General features: G+C 33.6%; 1 protein-coding gene across 1 annotated transcript; it reads right to left on the reverse strand.

Annotated features, from left to right (window-relative positions):
* Nucleotides 1-1,205: 1,205 nt before the first annotated feature.
* On the reverse strand, nucleotides 1,206-9,542 carry LOC100248669 (probable aldo-keto reductase 1). The gene is made up of 7 exons (XM_002278607.5): nucleotides 9,351-9,542; nucleotides 7,490-7,657; nucleotides 3,089-3,295; nucleotides 2,768-2,940; nucleotides 2,379-2,475; nucleotides 2,060-2,213; nucleotides 1,206-1,700 (listed from the first exon to the last, which is right to left on the reverse strand). Exons 1-7 carry the CDS (start codon nucleotides 9,399-9,401, stop codon nucleotides 1,522-1,524), a joined length of 1,029 nt encoding a protein of 342 aa, XP_002278643.1. The 5' UTR covers nucleotides 9,402-9,542; the 3' UTR covers nucleotides 1,206-1,521.
* Nucleotides 9,543-12,295: the final 2,753 nt, after the last annotated feature.

The following is a 12,295-nucleotide window of genomic DNA, read 5'->3' on the forward strand; positions in this document are numbered from 1 at the left end:
TATAAAATTCAACTATCAATATATCTCTAAAACCGATATTTTTATCCTTGGTTGTTCATGCTAATGGAAGGTATTATCCTCTTTTGTAAATCACTCCATTATCACTTTATCAATTATTGAGAATAATCAAATTTCACAAGATAGAAACTCAGCGCCAATCAAATATTTGGCTTCTAAACCTAAGTCATATTAATTTAATAGGATCTTAATCCACTACATAGGTGTTTTCCCAAATCCTAATCTAGTTGATATGAGAATCTTAATAACATTGGAATCTTCCATAAAATGCTTTCTTCTTAGATCCACGTTACTTGTGTAGAGTGACTACACACTTGAGAGAGAGAGAGAGAGAGAGAGGGAGGGAGGGAGGGAGGGAGGCTTTTTAGAATATCACATTTTGAATGGTTAAGTCTATCTTGTTAGAATCTAAACCTAAAACCAAGGGACTTATATAAAGTCTCTTAGGAGCTTAAGTGACTTTGACTCAATTTGAAGTTGGGTCACTTAATCTAACCTTTTGGATTCTAATTAATTAATTAACATTGTCTTTGCATCTTTCTCTTGTGGTAAACTTTTTATCCGCTTCCTAGAAAGCATACTATTGGTTAAGCTTCCAATATGACTAGAAAGCATACTATTGGTTAAGCCGTGAACTATATAGCTAGCCAAATAATAGGCATTTCTTCCCTTAATTGAGTCCATTCCAATCGTTCCTTAAAGCCCTTTAACTTCAAAAGAATGTGTAGTAGAGTTTCTCACTGAGTCATCTTATTTGGAAAAAGGGGATGAATCCTCTTGATGCAATCTCTTTGCATTAGGTGGCATTGAAACAGTTAATGGTAAGAGTGAAAGCCTCATTGTATTCTGTCAAAATCTCAATTTGTTGAATAAGAGAATGCACCCTTTTATCAAATTGAACTCAGCAATATCATAGATGCTCTTATAAAAGAATCTTCTTTTGTCAACTTCTCTCCTTCCTCTATCCTCTCTAAATGCTATGACCCTCAAGACATTTTTTACCCTTTGGTTTTCATAGAATCATAGATGATGCCAAATCAGAACTGGCAACATTCTCCAAAACTTGCCATGCAGTGAGTGACAGAATAAAAATACCCATATCCCTTTAATTATGCTTCTGGTTTCATATCATGAAAAACTAGGTGGTTCCAAAGAGACCCTCCTACTGTCAAAATTGAAAAAGTAAATGGAGGAAACGAAATGGAAGTCTCCACATCTCATCCATAGCATGTTATGCAATCTTTCAGTTACATCATAATCATACTAAAACACACATCCTATGGCATTGCCCATTCCTACATTTCCAATATCTCATGATGTAAACAAACAGAAACTATATCTCTGCTTCAACTGGCTTAAGTTCATATGGTTCTAGAATATGTGGACATCTGCTTCAACCACAGATCTTTATTTCATGTTTCCATACTCTTTCATTTAGTTGACGACGAAATTACGATGATTTCAGAATCAGATTGCACGCCCAGATATCTCAATTCATTTTCTTCATACCCTTACTGGTGTATCTGCAAATTGCCATGAGGTGCTATTAAAAAGGTCAGGTACTCTAGCTCCTGCCACCTCAGTCAGTGGTGCTGCATTAGATATCTCTTCTAAATCTTCCTTTGTGAGATTCAATCTCAAGGAACTGATATTATCATCAAGATTTTTGATCTTAGTGGTCCCTACATGTAAATCAAATGAGGATCCATATAAGTATATCTCAACCATAAATCTCAAAAGCACATTTTCCAAAAGAAAAAAAAAAATACAAAGCAACTTCTTATGATTTTAGCAATTTGGTAAGTTTCTTGTTGTTTACTTATTTTAGCATAAAAGTGTCGTCCTGATGTCCACAGATTTATCTGTGTGGCGGAAAAAACTATAGCTGTTTGTTTAATGGAGAATCAACATTCATTTAAAAAAACATAGAAAAAGGATACCGACAATCAAAAGAGATATGAATGATGTTATTGTGAGGACAAGAACAGATGTTAAGCATGTTCTTTGCATGCTAGGTTGAGAGGAAGAACACGTGACTCACCAGGGATAGGTGCCACATCATCCCCTTGATGAAGAACCCAAGCTAGTGCAAGCTGTGCAGGGGTGCATCTGTGCTTTTCAGCCAACATCTCCATTTTAGTGTATATGTTCTTGTTCTTTTCAAAGTTCTCACCTTGAAACCTAGGATTTAATCTCTGATAAGACAAAAGGTTGGTCATCAGTTCGCCATGCTTATTCATATGTAAGACAAAGGTGAATATATCAAAATCATCCAGGTCCATAATAATGTTTTTGACTAGAAAGTTTAGTGGAACAAAAAATGAGTACACAAAAGGCTGGAAATAGGTCAGATTCCACACCAGGAAAGTGTTTGCAGGCGCATTTTCATCAACAACCTTGCCGCCAAAAAACCCACGTCCAAGAGGACTGTATGGAACTATCCCAATTCCAAGTTCTCTACAAAACATACAAAATAAAATTCTCTCATAGTTAAAAACATATAAAATTAAGTAAAAAGACAAATTGAGATAACTGCAGACTATAAGGATTAAGGTCTCAGTGTGAGAAGTGTATGATATTTTACCAGAAAAATTCGAACATGAAACCAAAATAAGGAATTTGACTTTCAGAAACCTTATCTTTATAAATGGAATTTGGAAGTTACATGAACACCAACATGTAAACAGATAAAAGGCAAGGATGGACTAAGTGAAGAGATAGATTTAGAACTTAGGATGGAATATGAAACCTGCAAAGAGGGACTATTTCTTCCTCAATATCGCGGGTCCAGAGGGACCACTCCATTTGTAAGGCAGTAATGGGATGAACTGCATGAGCCCTCCTTATTGTGTCTGGGCTAGGTTCAGATAACCCAATGTACTTAATTTTCCCTTCTGCAACCAACTTCTTAAGCTCCTCCATCTACATTATTGCAAATATATATTTTTAAGGAACGTGCTAGTGAAATGATTTAAACTTCCAAGTAGAGGAAAAGATCACACCATTACAAAAATGGTTTGGAAAAAGTAAAAATTAAATAAAAATAAAGAAAATATAATACAACACTCACAGTTTCCTCTATTGGTACTGACTTGTCAACCCGGTGTTGATAATAGAGATCAATGTATTCCACATCAAGACGTTTCAGGCTAGCTTCACAACAGGAGCGGACATACTTAGGTGTACCATTCACTGTCATGCCAGTGGCAGGGTCAAAACCAGCAATACCAAATTTGGTGGCTAACTGGATCTTTTCTCTAGGCAACTCCTTTAACGCCTTCAAGATCCGATATCCATAAGAATCACAAACAACTTTTACAGAAAAAATCAAAATAATTGATAACAAACCATAGAAAGACAAAAATTAAGGAGGTGTTTGCATAGATTGATCTTTTCTGCATTTTGATAACAGAAATAGCAGTAGTTAACTGACTGTGTACCAGAGTGATTAATACTTGATTGATATCACTTGCCTAAGCATGATTATTTCCAATCCCTATTTTATGATCCTAGAAGTGAAATTTATTTATTTATTTTGTCGCTTCCTGTTTCTGTTCTTGCTCCAAGAAAGCATGCTGGAGAATGGTAATTACGACATGAAATAAATGTGAATTCCACATTTTTTTTATTAGATCTGTGAATTCTATCTCCAAATAGTGAATCATGAAAAAGAGTTCCAGGTTAACCTAAACTCATGCTATACTTCAAGTTTTATGGACAATAAACAAATTTAGGCATGCTAAATTATCACAGGATCAAAGAATTGTATCATACACACAAAACCACAGATCGTATAGAGAATGCTCAAGAAGGACATATTTTCTTTCTTTCAAAAATGCTTTCCATCAGATTGTATAACCACATTTCCGGGCTTCTTTTTCCTGTTTCATAACATCTAGGCTCTAATCATTGTAGAGAGAACTGCATTCAGGAGACAAATCAAGAAAAGACAGAAAACTACACTCAATAGACAAATCAAGAAAAGATAGGATACCACTGTGTTTCAAATGAAGATACTGATTTTTTTTTTGGTGGATCAGGAAGAAAGAATGTATATGTAAATAGACAGTAAATAAAAGATAGCATAACCTAGTACAAAGGAAGTACAGAAGGCACACAAAGCCCAATAAAGAGCCACTATCTACAACTTTCACAAGGCCAAACTATTTGCAAAACCTGACCAAAAAAAAAATCATCCATTTCCATTCTGAGAGTGGACTATGAAAATATAGTGCCTGTTTGGAAACTGTTCTTAGAACAGAAAATAGTTTTTAAAATTTCAAAAACAAGGTTGGTAAATTTTAGATTGAAAACAACTTTTTATAAGTTTGTTCTAAAAACCGGGTGATTTTTTAGAACAAATTTGAGGTATTTTCAGGTGTTTTTTAAAGAGTGTTTTAAGAAACAACTGAAAAAATAGAGAATCGGATGGGAGCTTTTGCATTGTATATAAGTACAAAGTGCCTTGTCAAAAAATAGGCAGAGAAAATTGTTTTTCATAGTTGAGTTTCAAAACAAAATTTTGGCCTTTGGAAACAATTGAGAACTGCTTTTAAGGGCTACTCTCAAAAACTGATTTTTAAGAACTATTTTTGGAAACAATGCCAAACAAGCCTGTAGTTTGAGAAAGATGTGAAGCTCCACATTGTCAAAGGTTCTCCTGTTTCTATATCTCCGAATGGTAGAAAATAAACATAGCAGGGCCATCTTTCAGGTTGCTTTTCTCCGCTTACCCACAATGCGGTCATGCAATCCAAGTAACACCTCCTTTACTGCAGGCACAAGGACCCAACTAACTCCAAACAAGGGAAACATCAAACTTCATAAATGGACAGCTTGATAGCAACAAATCAAAATGTGATAAGCATAGTCCCCCATTTGCTTCTTGCAGAGACAGTCCCAATAATCAATGTCAGATTTCTCTTCTCCTTAGCTGATTAGTTAGAATTTTTCTCCACCCACCCCTGACAGGAAGAAGCACCCTTCAAAGTTGCCTTGGGGCTGCAAATCTCTTCTTTAAGGGGGCAAAGGAACTTCAACAACCAAGACCTTGTGGAAAGATTTCTCTTAAAAAAGCACCATTCTAAGAAGCTTCCCAAACAAACTCATTCCCAAAGTTGCTGGTATAAGCTCCATTAATGGTACCACAAAGCACAACCTCCATCTCCAATCTTCAACTTGTTTCCCATCTCCTAACATTCCTTCACCAAAACATCTTTGTGAACTGCAAGGTTGAACAAAACTGGGAATTGGTCTTTCAAAGATCACTCCTTATACTACTCATCTATTGAAAACTTGGTCAAAAGGATATCCCCCAATGAAATGCATGATTTGATGAGAAATGTATGATCTAACATAAAAGAACCATCAACCTTCCTGGTGGTTTGTCAAAGATCCAACCTCTAGGCCTCCCTTATCTCCCTTGAGCACCATTCCTAGGAGCATCCCAAACTAACGCATTCCCTGAATTGCTAGGACTATAACAACTTAAGAACTGTACCACGAGGCACAACCTCCATCTCACAATCAAAGAAACCCCTTTTGAATCTAGGATCCTAACCAACCCTCAACCTGTTTCCTATCTCTCAACATTCTGCCACTTCAACATTTTTTTTGAACTGTCACATTGAACAAAACTAGGAATTAATCTTTCAAAAATTTCTCCTAATACTATATTAACCCACTCCCTCCTATGTAGATGTTATCCACTTAGAGTCAAGGTCCACACGGTTTAAAAACAAATCCATATAATTAAGAGATACCCATGACATATAAAGCACTAAGAACTTCTATCTATAATCAATATAGGATATCTTAATTACCCCTCATCCAAGCACCGCGTCTTCGTCTAGTTTCATGGGATTGTAGGCAAAACGGATAGACACCCTTGTAGGGCTGGACAAACAGACTCTCATACTTGGTCGGGATTTGATTCTAATATTATTTGTAACAACATACTCTATTTCATGTAGATATTATCTGCTCTAGGTCAAAGCTTGCATGACTTTAAAATGTGTCCACATAAGTAAGAAAAGTTTAGACCTATTAGAAACCTACCTCCCTAGTTGAAGTAGGATATCACAACTACTTTTTTCAAAATTTGGTTAAAAGGTCATCCTAAAAAAAATGCACAATTTGACATTAAAAAAAAAAACCCTTAAACACTACTTGTTTATTTAAAACCTGGTCAAAATGCCATCTTCTAAAGAAATATGAGATCTAACATAAAAGACCCCTCAACCTTGTCGATGGTTTTTCAAAGACCCAATCCTTATGCCTCCCTAATTTCCCTTGAACGCCAAACCTCCTCCTTTTCCCCATGTTTTCCCATGAATTTTCGATGCGAACTCTCTCTTTATCTCTCTCTCCATCTCCTCCTCTCCCTCTTCACATAAAATAGCCACATCTACTTTCCCAACAAAAGCTTTATTGACCACCAAGGGCGTCGTGATACCCAACCACCTCTATATATCTAACAAATGTGAGTTGTCCTTTCATTTGAAGCAACTCCCCCCAAAGGAAATCTCTCCCAAATCTTTTCAAGTCTATTTGCACCTTCATTTGGATAAAAAAGAACAGCACTAACTAGATCAAGAGACTAGATAGAGTATTTTCCAAAAGAGTAACTCTACCTAACTTAGAGAAATATCAACACTCTTGAAGGCTTGGGAAAGCCTCTTCTTAAACCTATCCTCCACAGGGTCCCATACAGGTAAGGACTTGAAAAACCCTCCCAAAGCCAGGCCTAGATAATTAGTAGATAGGACCCTAGCTACTCTACAACCCAGCCTAAGTGCCAACTGCTCCACATTCTCCATCTTCCCATTAGAGCAGTCTCACTTTTCTCCAAATTAATCCTGAGCCCAGAACTGCTGTAAAGACCAACAAAATCTATCTCTGGATAAACATTGCTCACAATTGGCCATATATAAAGTGGTATCCTTCTTTAAATTTTGGAGTTAGCTTTGCTGATTCATGTTATATTAGACAAATAGTTAAATAACATACCTAACTGACATCAACCATAATAACACACCATGGCATAAATAAAATCGTCCTCCTCTCCCTGACGTGTCTTTGGTTGAAACAAATGGAGCCTAAATATTATGATCAATATCATATTTGACTTTCTTTCCCCTAAACAGAGCTTCTAAAGATATAAAAAACAGTTTATATTCAATCCAGGCTTTATCCAGAGGTAGATTAGCCAATTTAAGCAGTATTCATTCTATAACCCAATAAAATAATCATAAATTAGACCCAACTATGTAATTTCTAAAAATTTACTTACTAATGCAGCAAAGACCTGAAAACCAATATTCAGCACAACTTAACAGAATCAGAAATTCATTCCAGATTAGGACATATATATAAATAAATAAATAAATACATAAATAAATTCTTCAGGTTTTCATAGTTAGCCCAAAGATATTAGTGGCATTTTGAAGGAACCGTGAGAAATTGCAGTTACCTTCCCGATCAAGACTTCATTAGTAAAGGGTCCATAAACATCTGCTGTATCAAAGAACGTGATTCCTTTACTGAATGCATGCTTGATAATTGCAATGCCAACATCATCAGGGACAGGATTGTTGTAGACTCCAGACAGTCCCATACAACCAAATCCCAGCTTCGAGACCTATAAGACAATAGATCTTACATTTAAATGAATAAGAAATAAAAACCTCTCCATTTATTGGGTAAGATTAATATAAACATATGTTCTTCCATGATCTCTCAATGAATATCTACAGGGGGTTAATTGCAATGTCAATGACCATATGAAGTTTTTCAGTTTTCTTAAGATTTATACTGCTTCTCCAGCATTAATTTGGCTTCTCTAGTTCAGCCTTAGCGGACATTCTTGATGGAGACCAAAAATATACATCCGTTTAAGTAACAAGGATTGTGATTCAATCTAAATTGGTACAACCTACTTATTTATGATCAAAATCACAAGTTTCAGCAACAGGAATGACCTCATCATTATTTAAAAATTACTAAAGGAAAATTAACTGGTTCCTTAACTGTATAAAGCATTGATATTAAGTCATGGATTATGCTAATGGGCAAGGTATAACCTGGCACACATTGCTAGAGGTTGGTGTAACAGTTTCCTTCTTCATATTAGTTGTTACTCTGTGTTTTCTTCAAAACCCCTGAAAGCATTGTACTTGTGTCCATGCATAGCCCGACATAAGAGTACTGCCCTTAATAGTATTTAACTTCCTATATTACCATCCCACAATACCTCGGTTGAAATTGTAGCTTGATTACAAGCTTCAACCAACTTTATCTCACAACAAGAACAGGAGAAGATCTTTGTGAGTTCTCTCAGTCTACAGTTTTCGGAATCTAAAAGATTGTAGCTTGCCCAAAATTTCTTTAAATGTAGGACCATAACCATGCATCAATGCAGGAAAGAACATCAACGAGTACTGAGCTTCTCAAATATGGTCATGAAGGTTAGATCCCAAGCATAGGGCTCATATTGGTAGCACACAAGCATGATGAAATACCATGGTCCAAAACCATGTTTCTGAGAAAATAATACATAATATTGAAGTTAACTGTTAGTACAATCAGCCTCTAATACTGGGTTAAAATCCATGTTTGATTACAAGTTGCAAATCACAAGAACAAGAGAAGATCCCTTTGAATTCTATCAGAGTGCAATTTTTGGAATCTAGAAGATTCTGGATTGTTCAAAATTTCTTCAAATTTAGGATCATAAGAATCAATACAAGAAGGAAAATAAAATGGTGCTTACAGTCTTAGATTGTCAGAAAGTATGGCCATAAAGATTGGATCTCAAGTATTGGATTCATATTGGTAAAATAAAAATGTGATTATGTATTAGTATTGCTATTGATATTGCAATTCATTGTGGTAACCTACTTTGAGGTATTGGTATTGGTGGTCATCGCCTAAACCGACATTAGGGCAAAATCATTCATACATACATAGGTACATATACAGACACATGATACTGCATACAGCCAAACATAGAGAAGACAAAAAAAGGCTTAATAACACAGCCGTATGAATACATGCAATGTACAAATCAGCCCATTTCCGTTTTCTTACACACATACATGATAATGCCCAACTTACATCTCCTCACACCTGGCTACTTTTAGTTACCACTACCTGATTCTAATAAGATGGATGATCAAGGAATTCATTGGATTGCACCTCAAAATAGTGAATTTCCTAGTTTTATACACTTGAATATGAACAAATTTCAAGTACTTGGAATATTATTATCATAAAGAATAATAAACTAAGGAACAAAATTTAGATGTTTTTGATGGAAATGAAATGGGTTTTACCTCTAGTCCTTGATTTCCCAGTTTCACCCTCGGAATTTGAATCTCACCCATATTTGCCTTCCTTGGAATTCAGGCAGAGACTTGCTTTCTGAGTGTAGAGAGGTGTTAGCAGAGCAACAAATTTATAGAGAATGTATAAATTTGACGAGTAGAACCATCCGACGAAAGCAGTGATCTCAGCTTTGGGATGAATTAGATATTTTCAATTTCTTATAATTATTTTTAATTTTATATAATATATAAATTAGATATTTATAATATCATTGATTAGATCATGTTAATCATGAGTCCAAATATTTAACTGTGAGTTGATAACCATTTTTTTGGGTCTAATTTTAATATTTAAAACATTGTTCAAAATTATTTCCAAATTCAAGCACATTCTAAAGCATCAATTGGAATTGTCCCTTCAATATGGAAACATTTTTTGAATTACCACTTTTAAGATACTTTTTAAAAATGCGAAGAAAAAGAAAGAAAAAAAATGTTAAGGAAAATGATTTTCTCATGTTTGGTTGTCTTATGAAATATTCCAAAGAAAATTAAATATAATTAAAATTAATAAGAAACTTATATATTTTAAAATTATTTAATCTTTATATTGATAAGTTAAAATAAATAAAATGAGTTTGAAGTAGAAAATAAAAATAATTTATCATCTTTAACTCTATTTTTTATTTTTCCTTCATTTTTTATTTCCTTTTACTTTTCCTCTTTATTTTCTTTCCTTTGCATTTTCCCGGAACCAAACGTAACCTTCTCTTTTGGCAGGATTTTGACAAAGACACAATTTTCCTTTTTTAAATGAATTTATATATTGTAGTTAAAATTTATTTCTCAAATTTTAAGGCATCAATTTGAAGTTATCTTTTAATGAGATAGGTTCTATTTAAGTATCAAAGTTGTCTTTTAAAAAAAACAACTCTCAATTGGATTCCTTCCCATTGTCATAGATTTAAAAATATTTTTGAATTACTATACTTTAAAGATATATTTTTTTAAAATTAGTGTATTTTTTTCAAAATCCCTTCCTTTCCCGTGTCCTTCCATTCTTTTTTTTTTTTTCCTTTATTTATTTATTTATTTATTTTTTATGGATTTTTTTCTTCCCTTTCTTATCTCATATATATATAATTAAACTGCTACTTCCACTGCATTGGGTTGTACCCAAGTCCCACTTGTACATTGTCTCATATCTTTGTATCATGGATGATTGTTTTAAAATCAAAGTGTTTTTAACTCACATCTTAGCTTAATGTTAATTACATGATTAATTTATCCATTTTGAAACATGCAAGTGATGTTGAAAGCTAAAAAATGACATTTGAACAATTTTGCCTTTTTGCTTCCATGTTATCCTATTCCACTCCCATGTCTCCCAATTGTGATCCCAATTTATTCAATTCTGCTCTTAAATAAGGCAGTACAAGTAGTCTCATGGCTTTATATCCAAATCTTCTTTGGTTATACCTTAAATTATTATTATTATTATTTTTAAAAAGGCGTTTTAAGTCATTTTAAGCTTAAAGTTAATTATATGATTAATTTATCAATTTTGAAACATACAAGTGTTGTTGGAAGCTAAAAAAAAAAAGTGAAATGTGAACATTTTTTTTTTATTTCACTCTCATATTGTCTCATCCCACTCCCATGTCTCATAATTGTGCTTCCAATTTGTTCAATTCCACTCTCAAATAATGAAATACAAGCAGTCTCATGGTTGTTTACTTAGGTCCCCTTTGGTTGTACCTTAGGCTGAATGTTTAAAAAACACAAGGTGTTTTAAACTCATTTTTTAGGTTAAAATTAATTATAAGATTAAATTATCGATTTTGAAACATATAAGTGTTGTTGGAAGTTGCCAAATGTGAATTTTGAACAATTTTTTATTTCGCTCTCATACTATTAGGTTCTCCTATGTATATTTTGATAACAAAAAAATAAGGTTATATATAGTAACTTGTTTAAATCAAGTACAGTTTCAGGTTTTATTATTAAAATAATAATAAAAAAAAGGTCAAGTAGGCTTATAAAAGATTCTAATGTCATAAAGATTTGGATCCTTGAAGCCTTAACATGTTTAAGAATCAATGTAAAATGAATCTCACGAGTGCACTTAGGATAAAATTTCTTTTATCTACTTATAAATGTAATTCATTCATACCTTGTTAGCTTAAAAGTGACTTTAAGTTCTTAAAAATGACTGAATATGCATTTTACCTTAAAACCTTATGTTTAATTCTTTCAAAAATGTCTTAGAAAGGTTTTTAAATGAAATGGTCAAGTTATTGGGAAGATTAAAACTAAAATTGAAAGATTTTTAGGTTGATTTTTGCTCAATCGATTAAGGGTGCCATGAACTAGTTGAACTGAATAGGGAATTAGGTAGGCTTTTTCGGTCGAGGATCAGTCAAATTTGCTAAAAAATCTTTCCTCTCTTCTAGTAGTTGGTGTTTAGCCAACTAGGTGTAGTTGAAGCCTCATCGAGTTTTAAAAACATCAACGATCATCTGCAGAGTATTAAATGTGCCAATGACTACCCAATCAATCCAACCAAAGTTTAATCGATCACGGGTCTTTTACTTAGATTTGAGTGAACAAACTATTTTTCTTTAAATTGGAGAGTTCTCTTGTATTTATCGACAAAAGAGCACCTACATTAAATTATTTACCATTCATTTTCTCTCATTCAAAACTCTCTATTCAAGCACATTAACTCTTTCATATGAGTTTCCACTTTTGACTCTAATAGTATGTAAATGATGTGCTTTTGGAATCATATGAAAGGGCTCATGATAATACAATTATACTAATAGTGGTATGGAAAAGAACACCAACTAGTATGTGAAAGGAATATAGATACTACATAAATAATAATAACTAAGTGCATTAACTATCATTCATTAAAGTGGTACCCTTTATTCCTGCATATGTCTTAAGTAAAC

The sequence above is a fragment of the Vitis vinifera genome, chromosome 14, assembly GCF_030704535.1.
Source record: "Vitis vinifera cultivar Pinot Noir 40024 chromosome 14, ASM3070453v1".
NCBI lineage: Eukaryota > Viridiplantae > Streptophyta > Magnoliopsida > Vitales > Vitaceae > Vitis > Vitis vinifera.